At 50.4% G+C, this 17,683-nt stretch overlaps 1 protein-coding gene across 1 annotated transcript; it reads right to left on the bottom strand.

Annotated features, from left to right (window-relative positions):
- Window positions 1-2,212: 2,212 nt before the first annotated feature.
- Window positions 2,213-17,636, bottom strand: fbxo18 (F-box DNA helicase 1). Its single transcript, XM_061229222.1, has 21 exons — window positions 17,281-17,636; window positions 16,828-16,983; window positions 16,194-16,684; window positions 15,275-15,405; window positions 14,155-14,290; window positions 12,957-13,147; window positions 12,527-12,601; window positions 12,310-12,398; window positions 11,212-11,380; window positions 10,830-11,049; window positions 10,598-10,685; window positions 10,316-10,402; window positions 9,096-9,232; window positions 8,487-8,583; window positions 7,717-7,871; window positions 6,695-6,770; window positions 5,815-6,018; window positions 4,539-4,670; window positions 3,412-3,527; window positions 2,855-2,989; window positions 2,213-2,615 (listed from the first exon to the last, which is right to left on the bottom strand). The coding sequence occupies exons 1-21, from the start codon at window positions 17,297-17,299 to the stop codon at window positions 2,448-2,450; spliced, it is 3,072 nt and encodes a 1,023-aa protein (XP_061085206.1). The 5' UTR covers window positions 17,300-17,636; the 3' UTR covers window positions 2,213-2,447.
- Between the last annotated feature and the right edge of the window lie 47 nt (window positions 17,637-17,683).

Below are 17,683 nucleotides of genomic sequence, written 5' to 3'. Positions count from 1 at the left end.
CGTCCTGTGTGCAGGTATAGTTCTTCAGTAAAGACAGTTTGGACTAGCTTGGGCACTGGTCACTTCAGCAGGGTACTGTATCTCTGTGCTGTGGGCAGGCTGCTCCGTTGCCATGGTAACCAAAAAACAAACAAACAATAAAACTGATACAATTTATGGGCCACTCCAACTGTCACTTTTTTCCAATTGTCACTTGCCTGTTGGCTTGCTAATTTGTAAGATAACTTCTTTTTGAGCGTTTCACTTTATTTCTTCAGTTCTTTAGTTATATATTGTGTTCTCTATTGGTTTTTTTCAGTTTGTGTACTAATTTGTGTACTAAATATTTCACTCTCTCTCACACACACTCTCACACACTCTCACACACTCTCACACACTCTCACACACTCTCACACACTCTCACACACTCTCACACACTCTCACACACTCTCACACACACTCACACACACTCACACACACTCACACACACTCACACACACTCTCACACACACTCACACACACTCACACACTCACACACACTCACACACACTCACACACACTCACACACACTCTCACACACTCTCACACACTCTCACACACTCTCACACACACTCTCACACACACTCTCACACACTCTCACACACTCTCACACACTCTCTCCTCCACATACGCTCTCAATGTTTTGGTGGAGTGTCAGTCTGTCAACTGTATATCTTGAAACCCGAACACCGGCAGAGGGTGAGTCATACATGTCAGTGAGACTTCTTCAATGACTTTCGTCTTGTAACAATGTTTTAACACAAAACCCTTACCTATTGCACCTTTAAGTTGTGTGAAATAGTTTAGCTGCATATTTTCTGATGACGACTTAAGTTCAGGAGATGTGTGAAAGGTCGTATGGGAGAGATGCCTTTTAAAAGACCTCAAAAGCTTTGCTTTCTGAAGAACATGGCTGGCCAGCCCTGGGTCCCGGAGCGCTGCAAGGGATTTACAATGGTCCCGTAACAATGTTTTAACACAAAAATGACCAATTGCACCAATTAGCACATTACCGAAGTTATCTAACACTCAGAAGTGCGGGTGACTTTGCAGTAGACTCTGTAACAAAACACTTGTTCATGTACATGTGCGTACATGTGGCGGATTTCACAAGAGCCACGGCAAAAAGTGATTTAACAAGCCAACTGAGTGCAGGACTTCACACGCCAGCCATTAGTCATTCCGCAAAGTATGGGGGTGTGTGTATGTGTGTTTCTCGTCTGGTGATGTACAGCAGCCATTTTGTACCAGAAGGCTAGCCACACCTCAATCAGACACATCTACAAAAGTGCGTAAATAACAGCGCGTTGTCGTAACGCCTTCATGCCGTTTACACATTTATTTCGTTTTTTCTTCAATTTTTCGAAAGAGAGGGCTAATAAAATGCACTCCCCTCCACCGGTTAGCGATATCGGTTAGCGATATCTTCACATCTCCCTCTGTCATTAGCTAAACGCGCACCAAAAGCTAACCGTGTGAGATTAGCTAACCACGCGCCACGAGCTAACCGCCCGCGACAGCTAACTGTGTGAAATTAGCTAACCACGCGCCACAAGCTAACCGCCCGCGACAGCTAACTGTGTGAGATTAGCTAACCACGCGCCACAAGCTAACCGCGGATCACAAGATAACCATGCGTCACCAGCTAACCGTGTCGGAAAACTGTGCAACATGAACTAACTTTGTAAGATCGGCTAAGCTTGAGAGATCAACTAACCCAGTCACACTTTAATTGCCTCACAAAACCCTGCAGCTCTCCAGGACCCAGGGATGGCCAGGGATGTCCTGCAGAAAGCTTCTCTCCCACACGACGTGAACTTAAGGCGTCATCAGAAAATATGCAGCTAAACTATTTCACACAACTTAAAGGCGCAATAGGTAAGAGTTTTGTGTTAAAACATTGTTACAAGACCATTGTAAATCCCTTCCTGTCATTGAAAAAGGCTCACCGACATGTTGACTCAGCCCGTGTTTATAGTCCTTAAATTCACGTTTCAAAATATGCAGTTGAGGGACCGACGTTATGTTGCAAAACATTGTATAGCTGTATAATAATTCAAGCTCATTGGTTTAAAATTGGTTCTAATTGCCACAGGGTGGGATAAACAGTGTTGTGGTTTGTTGCTGCAATTCCTCTCGACCGTTATAAGTCAGAAATGACCTGTTGTACCTTTAAAAGATACAAGAGACACAATACAGATGCAAAGACTCTTATTATAAATGAAGATATTACAAAATAAGTATCAGCAACACAGAATAGTTTGTTTTAAGTTACACAGGAAAACAATGTTTGAATGTTTGTAGGCGATTGGGAACAGATATTTAAAAATTCTGACAAAGCTTTTTATAAAAAATAACAATTATGCCGTTTTAAAAAGCGATCACCATGGTGATGTGTTCATTGGCAGGTCCAAGAAGCACAGGTAATCTCAGAACAGTGCCATCAGCATGGCAACATTGATGGGAAACTCCACCCTCTCCAGTGTGTAGGGTGTGGCCTTCACCTGCTCAGGTGAGGCGAACAGGTAGGTCATGTGACCCAGACGCTGCTCCACACAGGTCACACACAGAGGCCCTCCACTCTCCGCTGAGTCATTCTGCAACACATACAAACTGCGTTAGGCACGCACGCGCGCGCACACACACACACACACACACACACACATACACACACACACACACACACAACAATGAAATCACAAATAAGACCACACCTACACACACAGAACACACCCACACCCACCCCCACACACACACACACAAAATGCACTATTTGATGGCTCACACCTGTATTTGATCATGTACTTTCTTATGAAACTCACTCAGCCGGACTTACATATGTAATGGGGACCTTGCACATGGTGAGAACCGAGTCCTCCATGATGGGGTTATGGCACTCAGGAACGCAGCAGCCAAGTAGCTGTCCATCTCTGAGCAGGGTGCTGGTGAACACCGGCCGCAGGAAATACTCCTGCAGGGGACAGGAAGTGGACAGAGGCCGCTAAACCAGGAAGCAGTAGACGGGCTGTGTTCGAAAACCACACACTTAGCACACGACAGTTCAATGAAAATGAGCCTGAAATTTTAGTGCAAACGGTATCGCTAGTAAGCGGTTCGGAAAGTCCAAACGCAGTCTCTGTCGAGAAGTTCACTGTCCCTGCCTGGGTCGGTTCAGTCCGGTACAGGAAAAGGGAAACGAGTGTACGTTTTCGGAAGTTTCGGGGGCACGTGACATCTTACCCTCCACCAACCCCTTAGTTTTCATGCAGAAACGAAGGTATTACTGGGACAATGTCCTCACGCAGGCCGCTTGCGTATACCCGTTTTTGAATTCAGCGATACGGCAGACGCAGGGAGGCACCGTGGGCCGGCCTCGCGGGACCTCTCGCTCACCGTGGCCATGGTCAGGACGTTCTCGATGGTTTTGGTGATGACCAGCTTCTTCTTGGCGCGGGTCACGGCCACGTAAAGCAGGTTCCACTCGTCCTCCGGAACGTTCAGGGACCCGTCTGCACGCAGAACACTTTCGCATTACACTGCATGAATGGCATTCGGCAGACGCTCTTATCCAGAGCGACGTACAGTTGATTGGCCTAAGCAGACAATCCTCCCCTGGAGCAATGCAGGGTTTTATCACCAATGGCTGTGTGGATCTTATTGTGGCTACACCGGGGATTGAACCACTGACCTTGTGGGTCCCAGGCATGTACCTTAACCACTACACTACAGGCCGACCGTGCGGGTCCCAGTCATGTACCTTAACCACTACGCTACTTTTAGGATATCAAGCTTCAGGACTGCCGAAGCTCCAAAGACATAGCACAGTATTGTGTTTTGTTTTAATGCATGGTAAAAAGTTCATTTAATTTGTTTCATCTACCATCTAAGAAAAAGGACACGGTGTAATCAACGCAAAACACCATTCAGCTACTTGAGTGGCAATAGCTCCCCCTTGTGGAGAACCCACTGCCTCCTAAATGTGAGTGAGTTGCGATCTGGGACCACGAGGTGCTTTGCCTGAAAAACAAACCTAGGTTAAATACGGAATCGTTTTGGATTCAAATACCGTTTTGTGCTCAATTGGCCTTGCCTGGTGCAATTGAGCCATCCAAGAGCACCGGAAGGCAGGGTTTAATTCACAATTTATGACAGTCCCACTACAACAGATAAGTTCAGTAAAGCATGAACCTAGTATGATATTAGGAAGTGTTTTGTTCCCACACAGCGAGGGGTCAGTGTGTGGACTAGCTTGCCAGGACATGTAATGGAGGCAGAAACACTGGGGGTTTTCAAGACCAGGCTTGATACGGTGCTAGATACTGTTTAGCTTTTAGGCAAACTAGGCAGTAGATGCACTTAGGGGTAGGAAAAGGTGCGCTTTGCTGGGCTGAATGGCCTGATCTCACCATTACCTTATGTTACATTACATTAATGGCATTTGGCAGACACTCTTATCCAGAGCGACGTACAACAAAGTGCACACACACACACACACACACACACACACACACACCCCTCACCGTCCCTCTGGGCCATGCTGCAGACCCTCTGGCGCGTGTGCCCAGTACAGTGCACTTTGGCGAAGTCGTCCGTGACGATGACCTTGTCAAACTCCTGCCCTTTCGCCTTGTGCACCGTGCCCAAAACATAATCTGGAAAAGAAAATAGGAAATTGACCGTTCCGACAAGAAATGACACACACTGACATTCCTTGTTTTGTTTTGTTTCTTTCCTCATTTTTTGGTTTTCGTTCCGGCACTTTCTGCTGTGATGTCAGACACACCTCTGTTCCACAGGTGATTTAGGTTGGCCTCTTAATTGGTGTGGGAAGAACGTGAACGCAAAACCAAGATTTGGGGTATATACAGCATATCTGACCTGCGCTCTGTGAGGTATATACAGCATATTTGACCTGCGCTGTGTGGGGTATATACAGCATATCTGACCTGCGCTCTGTGGGGTGTATACAGCCTATCTGACCTGCGCTCTGTGGGGTATATACAGCCTGACTGACCTGCACTCTGTGGGGTGTATACAGCCTGACTGACCTGCGCTCTGTGGGGTATATACAGCATATCTGACCTGCACTGTGTGGGGTATATACAGCATATCTGACTTGCGCTCTGTGGGGTATATACAGCATATCTGACTTGCGCTCTGTGGGGTATATACAGCATATCTGACCTGCGCTCTGTGGGGTATATACAGCATATCTGACCTGCACTGTGTGGGGTATATACAGCATATCTGACCTGCGCTCTGTGGGGTGTATACAGCCTGACTGACCTGCGCTGTGTGGGGTATATACAGCATATCTGACCTGCGCACTGTGGGGTGTATACAGCCTGACTGACCTGCGCTCTGTGGGGTATATACAGCATATCTGACCTGCGCTCTGTGGGGTATATACAGCATATCTGACCTGCGCTCTGTGGGGTGTATACAGCCTGACTGACCTGCGCTGTGTGGGGTATATACAGCATATCTGACCTGCGCTCTGTGGGGTATATACAGCATATCTGGCCTGCGCTCTGTGGCGTATATACAGCATATCTGACCTGCGCTCTGTGGGGTATATACAGCCTGACTGACCTGCACTCTGTGGGGTATATACAGCCTGACTGACCTGCGCTCTGTGGGGTATATACAGCCTGACTGACCTGCACTCTGTGGGGTATATACAGCCTGACTGACCTGCGCTCTGTGGGGTATATACAGCATATCTGACCTGCACTGTGTGGGGTATATACAGCATATCTGACCTGCGCTCTGTGGGGTATATACAGCATATCTGACCTGCGCTCTGTGGGGTGCCCACACAGCAGTGGTATATGCGCTCCACCAGCTCAGGGATGCGGTGGCTGTACTTCTCCACCACGGCCAGCTTGCCCTCCAACTCCCGGTCCTCCGTGTGGCAGGCGTAGCGCTTCAGGCCGCCGTAGCCCCCCAAGCTCGGCCTGCAGAAGCTCCGGATGAAGTTGTCCCCGATGGTCAGGCTCTCTGCAAGGGTCAGAGCGACAAGAACCGTCTTAACGCTTTTGGTCGCCCAATATGAACCCCCAAGGGGGTTTTGGCTTTGGTTGAGAACATTGAGACAGTTCAGAAAATTTTGTAGGGTTTTAATAGGGGCTCAGAACAGTTGTACAGCAGCCATTTTGACTGGCTGTAAAGGTACAAGGTGGAGAGTGCCGTATGGCTCTCTTGGGATTCTACGGTAGTTACGCCTTGAGTGCAAAATGGACTGAAAGGGTTAACTGAGCATTCTAATCATGATGTAACAATCATTGCTGGTAATTGAAAGCAATGTCCATTCCAGAACGCAGAATAAGAACGAAAAAAACCTACTGTCCTGCATTAGTATTGGAATGTTTAGATGAGAACAGGATGATTAGAACGTTCTTATCACACAGACTTAGAATTCTGAGAAAATAAACATTCTATTCTAATCATACGGACTTAGAATTCTTAGGAAAAAGACATTCTATTGTAATCGCACAGACTCAGAATTCTTAGGAAACAAAACAAAAAAAAAATAATTCCGAGAAACCTACTCTTCCGAGCACAACGGACGCACCCGTGTGTATTTCTGAATGAATGATGACAAACGATAAACACAGCAGCAGCTGTTCAATGCGACGGGCTGTAGGTATGCGTCACTGCACAGGTCTGGACTTACTCTGATTACGATAGCTCTCCGGCTGCATCAGCACCCAGATGTCCATGATTTTCCGCAGTCCGAAATTGTCGACCCCCTGGAAAACACGCAAACACAAATGATCCCGTTACATTGTGTTACATTGCTGTTAGAGGCAGCAGCCTAAACAGGAAACCATTCCATAGCTGCCTTACAGAAACTCCCCTCTCCTTGTACCCTGTACCCTTCGAAGTGTCCATTTGTAACATCCTCCATGATGTCTAGTATCATTACATCACAGTTACAGCTGATGCTTTTATCCAATGACATTGGGCCGACTGGCTAACAGTCAGGGCTGAGTGGCTAGCGGTCCGGGCTGAGTGGCTAGCGGTCCGGGCCGAGTGGCTAGCGGTCCGGGCCGAGTGGCTAGCGGTCCGGGCCGAGTGGCTAACGGTCTGGGCTGAGTGGCTAGCGGTCCGGGCTGAGTGGCTAGCGGTCCGGGCCGAGTGGCTAACGGTCCGGGCCGAGTGGCTAGCGGTCTGGGCCGAGTGGCTAACGGTCAGGGCCGAGTGGCTAACGGTCAGGGCCGAGTGGCTAACGGTCAGGGCCGAGTGGCTAACGGTCTGGGCTGAGTGGCTAACGGTCCGGGCTGAGTGGCTAACGGTCAGGGCTGAGTGGCTAACGGTCAGGGCCGAGTGGCTAACGGTCCGGGCTGAGTGGCTAACGGTCCGGGCTGAGTGGCTAACGGTCAGGGCTGAGTGGCTAGCGGCCCGGGCTGAGTGGCTAGCGGTCCGGGCTGAGTGGCTAGCGGCCCGGGCTGAGTGGCTAACGGTCCGGGCTGAGTGGCTAACGGTCCGGGCTGAGTGGCTAACGGTCCGGGCTGAGTGGCTAGCGGCCCGGGCTGAGTGGCTAACGGTCTGGGCTGAGTGGCTAGCGGCCCGGGCTGAGTGGCTAACGGTCTGGGCTGAGTGGCTAACGGCCCGGGCTGAGTGGCTAACGGCCCGGTCCGGGCTGAGTGGCTAGCGGCCCGGGCCGGCTGAGTGCGGGGATGTGGACACACTCACGCCCACGATGTGGATTCTCGGGGGGTCGGGGGCGGAGGTGAGCTGGACGGCCTGGTCGAACACGGTCACGTTGCAGCGGGAGAGGATGGCGACCGCGCCCCCGCCCTGGACTGCCGCCCGCCCAGCGGGCTCCTCCTCCTCTCCCCTCACGCTACCTGTGACACACGCCATTACACAAACGTTAAAGAAGCGTTACACACACATGCACGCGGTTAAACAAGTGTTACACACACACACGGTTACACAAGTGTTACACACACACGGTTACACAAGCGTTACACACACACGGTTACACAAGCGTTGAACACATACATATGCCATTACACAAGCATTAAACACATACACACACGGTTACACAAACGTTACACAAGCGCGAAACACATATACACGCAGTTACACAAGCGTTCAATCATTACATTGCTGATTCAACTGCCCCCCCAAAGCAGAAACTACACCATACTATCACTGAGATGTGCTTCATAAGCTCCTCACAAATCTTGTGCATGTATGATGCAAGCAAGTACACACATTACATTACATTAATGGCATTTGGCTGGCGCTCTTATCCAGAGCGACGTACAGTTGATTAGACTAAGCAGGAGACAATCCTCCCCTGGAGCAATGCAGGGTTAAGGGCCTCAAGGGCCCAACGGCTGTGCGGATCTTATGGTGGCTATACCGGGATTGGAACCACCAACCTTATGTGTCCCAGTCATGCACCTTAACCACTACGCTACAGGCTTACAAACAGCTCGATCCTCATCATGTACCTTCCTGACTGCCACCGACCAGCATCTTCGTCACCCCTTTGAAGAACCACAGAATCGTAGCTCCAACGTAGGCGATTTCTGAGCCGAATCTGAAGCTCTTAAAAGTAAATAATTGTATAATTGAATATGGCAACACACATTCAGCAAAGACAACACTGAGGTATACGTTTTAAAGGAATGCACCAACGGCAACTCTTAGTGTCATGAGTATTTGAAATACACGTGCGGGGGGAAGAAAAAAATTAAATAAAATGTAATAAAAAAATAAAAATGGAGAAGTTAGACGGTTGGAACTATAACGGCTGAACACACTTGTATCCTCGTCCGTATTCTGCTGTCGGTATGATGCATTTCTTCACTTTGAAGCAGGCAGGCTACCGACTCTTATCGGCTTCAAGTCTTTATGCTAAGCTAACACGTTATGCTAACAACAAAAATGAAAACGAAATCCGGGGGGGGGGGGGGGGGGGTGCAGTATATCTCCCAAAACGTTGGTGTACTCCTTTAAAGGCAACACCGTTTCAACAAACAATACTTCTCCCGTTTAATTCAGGCTTTGGCTATCCTGTAAAAACAAACATGGGACACAGACAGGGCGTGGGGGACTACCTGGGTGAGATAGTACAGGTGAGTATGGGGTGCCTCTTGCAGGGCGTTGACAGCCCCTCTGAAGGTGTAAATCTGCTGGTGGGGGTCTCCCACCAGGATCTTCCCACAGTCCTGGTGGAGTAGGATATCCATGATTGCTGGAAAGACATTACTCAGGGTCACCAAAACCCTCCTGTTCCAGGCCCGAGCCTAGTCTTCACACTCTCTATCAATATAGCCAGGCTCAGCGCTCCAGTGGGAGACCAGCAGCCACTAGAATTTATATTTTTGCATGAAATTACATAACATTAGTGGCCTTTGGCAGACACTCTGATCCAGAGCAACATACAGTTGATTAGACTAAGCAGGAGACAATCCTACCCTGGAGCAATGCAGGGTTAAGGGCCTTATCTGCGTGGATCTTATTGTGGCTACACCAGGGATCGAACCACTGACCAACCATGCGGGTCCCAGTCATGTACCTTAACTATTACGCTACAGGCTGCTCTATTTGCTGAATGTCAACACAAATGATAAGTCAAGTGTGCAATTAGTGGGCAGCCTGTAGCCTAGTGGCTAAGGTGGCTAAGATGCTTGACTGGGACCTGGAAGGTCGGTGGTTAAAGCCCCAGTGCGTTCCACAATAAGATCCGAACAGCCGTTGGGCCCTGGCGCAAGGCCCTTAACCCTGCATTGCACCAGGGGGGGATTGGCCTCTGCTTAGGTTCATCAACTGTAAATTGCTTTGGATTAAAGCGTCCGCTACATAACTTAACTAATTAGAGACTTTTAGACAGTGTCTGAGAACATTAACTGGCCTGAAGGCTCCTTATTAATAATTATTAGCAATAGTTGCATTTCAGTTGAGTCGAAATGGACCATAGTCAGGTACGTTACATGTTATTTAGGTGACGCTTTTATACAAAGCGATTTACAGTAGATTAGACTAAGCAGTGGACAAACCCCCTTAGAGCTATACGGGGATAAGGGCCTTGCTCAAGGGCCCAAAAGCTGTGCGGATCCTATCATGGCTACACCGGGGATTGAACTGCCAACCTCGTGGGTCCCAGTCATGTGCCTTAATCTAGGTGACAGGCCGCCCCCATGACAAAAGACAAGTGAAGTGTCCAGTAGCAGATGAGCAGATGGGAGCTGATTGGACAGGACAGGTAGGCAGACGAGCTGATTGGACAGGACAGGTGGGCAGACGAGCTGATTGGACAGGACAGGTGGGGCAGTACCTGGCGTGCAGTCTTGAGCCTCATCAATGAAAATGGCATCGTATTTGTCGAGACGCGGCTTCTGTAGCTGCCACAGTTTCAGGTAACCTTTTGGGGAACACACTTAATTTGAGGCAACCAATAGGGCCACAGACACAGTTTGAGGTAACCAATAGGCGCAGACACAGTTTGAGGTAACCAACAGGGCCACAGACAGGAAAGGGAAACAGACATACAGTGAGGATCGAGGGGGATTCACAGACGTAGCGATTACTGACCAATCGTTATTTTGCCAGCACTTACCATCATGGGTCATGTGGTACGCAATCTCCCTCGTCTTGGTTAAGGCAGTCATTTTCTCCCATATCTTTTGCGCTTCGTCCGCAAACATCTGCATCGGCGAGACAAATTATTTATTATTACTTTTCAATTAAAATGTAACATTTTTCCCAAAGCTTTCAGCCCTTTTTTTTCCTCCCCAAACAGGATTAACCAATCATGAGTGAGCATGTAGCTCTCCAGGGGACGTACCTACCTGCTTCTCGGTGTCGCTGGGCGTCTTCATTTTCCCGTTGGTGTTCTTGTACTCATGTGGGACATGGTTGATGGAGATGCCGTGGTCGGCAGAGGCGAAGAAGGATTTGAGGGTCTGGGTGACCACCTTGGCGTTGACAAACCCCCCCAGGCCTTTGGGAAGCACCCAGGCCACAGAGAAGGGCTGGAGGTTGAAGGACAGCTTCTTCATGTTCTGATAACTGTGAGGGACACAAACAGGTTCTGATAACTGAGGGACGGGGATGGGCAGGTAAAGGGCAGGTGGGGGGGGGGCAGCAGCTCTGGACCCTGGAGGACGCCGAGTCGCGGGTACCCCTCGACTTACGAGAAAAACGTTTGATTCCGACGGAAGAGCGAGGTACCTTTTTCCGACCGAGGCGAAGGCCAGGGAGTGCACCGTCCTGCTGTCCACGTTCCCGGGGAAGCGGAGCTGGGCCTCGTTGGCGGTGGACTTGTTGAAGGCCAGGTAGAGGAAGCGCAGGTGAGGCCTCCGCTGGGCGTACAGCACCAGCGTGGACGTCTTCCCCGTGCCTGCGCAGAAAAACCAGCTCAGTCCAGCCTCCTCCAGGCCCGTCTCTCTCCCCGCGACCAGGGACAGCCTGCAGCGGAGTGCCTAAGATGCCCGTAGCCTAGTGGATAAGGTGCCCGTAGCCTAGTGGATAAGGTGCCCGTAGCCTAGTGGATAAGGTGCCCGTAGCCTAGTGGATAAGGTGCCCGTAGCCTAGTGGATAAGGTGCCTGTAGGCTAGTGGATAAGGTGCCTGTAGCCGAGTGGCTAAGGTGCCTGTAGCCGAGTGGCTAAGGTGCCTGTAGCACAGTGGCTAAGGTGCCTGTAGCACAGTGGTTAAGGTGCCTGTAGCACAGTGGTTAAGGTGCCTGTAGCACAGTGGTTAAGGTGCCTGTAGCACAGTGGTTAAGGTGCCTGTAGCCTAGTGGCCAAGGTGCCTGTAGCTGAGTGGCTAAAGTGCCTGTCAATAAGCCACAATAAGATGTTTGAACAAGGTCCTTACCCCCATGTGGGTTTCAAACAAAAACTCCCTGGGACGTGTCAGACCAGGGCCAAATACGTTTGTGTGACTGAGTCAACCAAGAAGACCCGAAGGTGGGGTTGAAAAGTGCCTGGATCCAAAAATAATTATGTATTTCACCCGGGTCTGCAACCCATGTCAGATTTCAGAAGGAGCACATGCCAAACGGAACTTCTCTGCGGTCGGCATCATCTCCCAAGCTCTTAACAAAACAATCTCCCACCGACAGGACAGACGTGACAGGACAGACGTGACAGGGCAGACGTGACAGGGCAGACGTGACAGGGCAGACGTGACAGGGCAGACGTGACAGGGCAGACGTGACAGGGCAGACGTGACAGGGCAGACGTGACAGGACAGACGTGACAGGGCAGACGTGACAGGGCAGACGTGACACGGCCAGGACCACAGGAGGCAGAGGCAGGTCACTCACCCGCGAAGGCCATGATCTTGACGATGTGGCCAGGCCGGATGTCGTGGTTGAGGATCATCTGCTGCTCGTGGGTCACCTGCACGGCCGAACTGCAGGGAGCACACGGGACAGGGCGGTGACCCGACGCTTTTGACACGTCCATTTCAACGGACTCGACTCTGCCGTGACTTCAGAGAACTGGCCCGGCCCATGGGTGAACGCGAAATGGCGACCTCACCTGCTCACTGGTGCGACGGTTGGAGGAGGGGAGTTCTCCATCAAGTGGAGCACATAAAAGATGTTGTAGTGGCACCTGAAGAGGAAAAAACGGCACGTGAGCAGGTCGCAGGGATGATGGAAAGTGACTGCACTGGAGTCGCTGGTGAAATATTTTTTCTCCTTTCGTTTCCCATTGTGGTAATTGTGAATGGTCTCATTTTATTGTTCGAAGGCTTCTCACTTCCAGATGTCATAGATCCATTCAGTTTGCCTCAAGCGCCTCCCGTCTGACTCAGGCCCCTCCCCTAGGTCACACTGGCCCGACCTCCCTGACACACACAGGCCCCGCCCCTCATACACAGGCCCCGCCGCTGTATATCAGACCCCTCCCCTCAGACACAGGCCGTTCCCCTCAGACACAGGCCCCTCCCCTGTGTCTCAGGCCGCACCTGCTGCTCATCTTGATGCCCTGCTTTCTCATGGCCAGCAGCAGCACAGCCACGCAGCACAGGAACTCCGACACCCCTCCAGGGGAGAGCAGGCACCCCGATCTCCTCAATCGCACCACCAGATCCTGCACATCCTTCACCCCGTCAGCCAGAATCAGCATCAGGGCCATGGCAGACCACGGGTTCGGACCCTGGAGACCCAATCAGACCCGGTCAATCGCTCGATCAGACCCGACCAATCAAACAAGCACTCAAGGCCAATGCAAAGCACTCAATCAAATAGCTGCAATTTGACACATGCTCCCTTTTTGAGATGCAATTGCGCGTGGAGATGCATACAGTGATGGTAACGTCTGTGACGACTGATCATGTTCAACAACGCTGTAAGGAATTAGCAATGTCATACCACTTAATAGAAGTAATGATATCTTGTTAATGACTCAAAAACCCAATACCAAATTTTGGAGCTCTCATAAGAAGGTTACCTTTAATTTTGTGTTCATTTTGTACGGCCTATCATAATCATAAGTCGCGACGGCCAATTTCACATTAATCAATGTTTCAGACGTTCATCTTCACTTTGTAGAACAGTCTCTCGGCTTTCATTATCTGCATGTGTTAATGCCGAATTCAGAGAAAAACGATCATTTTTTTAACAGAAACAGAAATTCATGTAGTCACGGCTAATTTTGTTAGCCCATATCTCCCTTAATACTGATCAAAGACGCGTGAAAAAGTGCGTCCAACTGACCTGGACTTCACCACAATAAGAGCTGAGGACCGTTGACCTAATGTAAATGTGTGTGTGTATATATATGTGTGTGTATATTATTTACGTAGTATTGGCTTTGGGGAGCTCAACTTGTAGGAAAATGCAGAAAAATAAAGACTACTACTGATACGTGCCCCAGGGTGGTATCGATAATATGCACTACATTACATTATATTATTGGCATTTGGCAGACGCTCTTATCCAGAGCGACGTACAGTTGATTAGACGAAGCAGGAGACAATCCTCCCCCGGAGCAGTGCAGGTTTTACGGCTGTGCGGCTCTTATTGTGGCTACACCAGGATTAGCACCACCGGCCTTGCGCGTTCCAGTAATTTACCCAAACCACTACGCTAAAAGGCCGCCCCGTTAGCGGCTAATGCTATCGACGGTCACCGCCACCGGCCAGCGCAGAGCGAGACTCTTACCCCCGGGAGCTCAGGGAGGTCAGGGAGACGGTGCTTCATGCAGGCTCGGACCTCGGGGAAGAGAGGATGCTCCCGGACGCAACGCAGAACCTCTTCCGGCTGCACCCGGCGACTGTGCTTGAACTGGGCCATGTACCTGCAGACACGGGACCGCAGCGGTGAGGAGCGAGTCGCGACCGCGGACCGGACCGGACCGGACCGGACCAGGAAGGCTGCGTTCAAAACCGCGTACTGGCTTCACTACTTTCAGGCTGCTTTTCGTTGTGATGTAGTGTGTAAATGGTAAATGGTTGGAATTTATATGGCGCCTTTATCCAAAGCGCTGTACAATTGATGCTTCTAATTCACCCATTCACACACACACACACACACACACACACACACACACACACACCAATGGTGATTGGCTGCCATGCAAGGCACCAACCAGCTCGTCAGGAGCATTTGGGGGTTAGGTGTCTTGCTCAAGAACACTTCGACACACCCAGGGTAGGATTCGAACCGGCAACCCTCTGACTGCCAGACGACTGCTCTCACCACCTGAGCCATTGTCGCATTGTCGTGTGCGAGTCCGAAACATTGCCTCTCTCCACAGCCAAACTCTCCTCACACAGCAGCCAGTCCGTTAAAAGACTCTAGCGTTAGAGATTGGCCGATCAATTTATTGATATTGATAACCGCGGTTGTGAATGTTAAAAAGTGCAAACAAGCCATCGCTGAGTCACATGACCGACACGTAATACAGCCCCGAGAATGGTCTCAGGCAGTTTGAGACAATACATCCTAGTCAAAGCAGAAAACTAGAAGCGCTTTACTAAAAATTCCCAAAACAAAAAGTAGCATCAAAGCACCTTCCCTCTCCTTCACAAAAAAACAAACAAAGAATGAAAAGTACAACAGGTAAGATGTGTGAATACATTGCTGCAAGACCATCGTAAAAATCCCTTCCTATCATTGAAAAAGGCTCACTGACATGCTGACTCACCCACTGCCTGCGTTTATAGTCTTTAAATTCAGGTTTCAAAATATACAGTTGGTGGCATTTGCTGCTGCAACTCCTCTCTTGACTGCGAGAAGTCCAAAATTACCGTTTTCCCTGTGAAGGTGTCCTGAGACTCACCTGACCATGTTGAGAATGCAGAGATCCTCCTGGGCAGTGATACGGTTCTCTTCCAAAATGGATTTAATGTCTCGCACCGCCTCTTTCTCGCCCCTCTGGTACCGGTAGTACAGCTTCTTCCAGGGCACGAACTGTGGCGATCACAACGACAGACCCGTTTCAGACAGTCCCATTCATTTGATCACAAGAAACGATTCGGGAGAACCTCATTCCCGTAATTACGGGCTGCATTTGCAGCGCGAGGATCGAATCTATTCGTCTGAACGAACACGTCCGACAGCGCGGCCCACGGGTCCAACTCTTGTACACAATCGTGTCAATTTACCCAGAAACCAGTATTAAAGGTACGAGGGGTAAGATTTCTGTTACAAGACCATTGTAAATCCATTGTACCAAAACATACAGCTGTACAATAACTCAAGCTCATTGGTTGGGGGGGGGCTGCAGGTGATGCCTGCATCAAGATCAGTTGCTTTAGCCGCGCCCCACCGCAGCACAGACTCAGGCACTTTAAACAAGCGCTACACGGGACAGGAGCTACAGCGCTACACGGGACAGGAGCTAAAAGGGACAGGCGGAAAGTTCTGCACTGTACTCGGGACTCGTCTTCGGCCCAATAAGGCCGGTAGCAGCACGGCCAGGCCGGTGGAATTTCCCGTGAAGATTGGCCAGACAAGGTACAACTGGCAACCAAATTGGGAGAAATTTTTTAAAAATTAATAATAATATACACACACACATGTATATACACACACACATTTACATTACAGCCGTCTGTAAACGTGCAGGGGACCGACAAAAAGTGGATCACCCCGCAAACTGCAGCGCTCGCAACAAGAGGGACTCACAGTGCCGTCGCCGCCATTACAACTCACGAGCTCCCCCTGGTGGGGAGTCTCACTAACGGCAGCGCCCTCACCAGCGGGTCGCAGACCACAGCCCTCCAGCGCCGGCACACCAGGCTGACGTGTCTGTACAGGTCCCCCGCCGGCAGCAAGCCCAGCACCACCCTCAGGATCTCCTCCGGGAGGTCCCCCAGCTGCCCCCGGGGCTCCTGCCAGCCCGCGCGGTGCCCCAGGAGGCCGTAGTGAGCGTCGGGGAGCGGCTCCACCGGGTACTCCTCATCGTCGTCCTCGGCCTTCACCCGGACCGGCCCGGCGGGGTTCAGAGGGGGAGAAGAGGCGACGCCCGCGTCCAGACTCAAAGCCAGGCCCTCCTCGTCGTCGTCGTCGTCGTCGTCGAACATGCTTTCGGTCAGGCCCTCGAACGGGTCGCCTTCATCTTCCGGCGGCCCGTCCGTGCTCGCCGGCTCCTCCCGCGCCACGGCGGCTTTTTGGGGACTGGAGCGGAGGACCCCCTTCACAGGGAAGAACTGCGTTATGGGCTTCTGCGGGGAGCCGTTGTCCACACCTGCGAGAGATACTCAACTTTAAAGGTGCAATAGGTGATTTCGGACTTGAGGTCAGGAGGGGAATTGCAGCTACTAACATCCTCAAACCACAACACTGTTTACCCCTCCCCCTTCTCTGTGAGCGCGTCCTGAGTGTCCCTACCTTTCCGCCCTCTTTTAGGTGGGGTCCGGGGGTAGAGCCTCCGGTTGGGGTCAAGGCTGCTGCGAGCTGCAGTGTAGGGTTGAGTCAGGGGACCCCCAAAATTCTGGCCCAGCTCATCGCTTTCCCTGGCACTCAGGTGCCTCCGCTTGGCCTTACCTGCGACCACAAAATTCAGCGAACAGTTGTTGCATTTTACACGACGTTGGCTTCACAATGCTGCACATTTAAAATAAAAATGCCACGCCAGGAAAGGCTAACGGATTGATCTGAACTATTTGAAAAGCGTGGTCATAGAAACTCAGATAATGCATGTAAACATAATCACCAACCGGTAACACGCAGTAGACGAAGACGCATAAACAACAGGCAAACGCTGCATTTTCGGTTCTCCAGTTTACGACGCTAAGTATCGGTTTCACAATCGGAGATCAAATGCACAACAGCTAGCGTTACCTTTAGTTGACATTTCCATTGTTGTTTATCGACGGGGGGCTTGCGGCGAATTCCAGAACTTTAATGATCCGAACATTCAGACCTTCCCCTAAATATTAAAAAACGTACATGAATGCCACGTACATCAGCTGTTGGCAAGCTGACGTTAACTGAAATAATATCACGGTATTCCAATGATGAAGCGAAACCGCTACCGATCGAGCCAACAGCTTGCTATCTTCATGAATTTAATATATCTTCTCATACAATATGCTTGGAGATTTGGGGGGATGCCCTGTAAGGACTAGCATGCCTCACTGGCTCATTAAACTAACTCCGAAGCTCACATAGCAAACAAACAAACTGCGCGTCCCAGATTGATGATGTCACTTCACAGACTAACCAACCAAGAAATACGATTTTA

Source organism: Conger conger, chromosome 19 (genome assembly GCF_963514075.1).
Source record: "Conger conger chromosome 19, fConCon1.1, whole genome shotgun sequence".
NCBI classification, from domain to species: Eukaryota; Metazoa; Chordata; class Actinopteri; order Anguilliformes; family Congridae; genus Conger; species Conger conger.
This window is presented reverse-complemented; position numbering and strand designations above follow the sequence as displayed.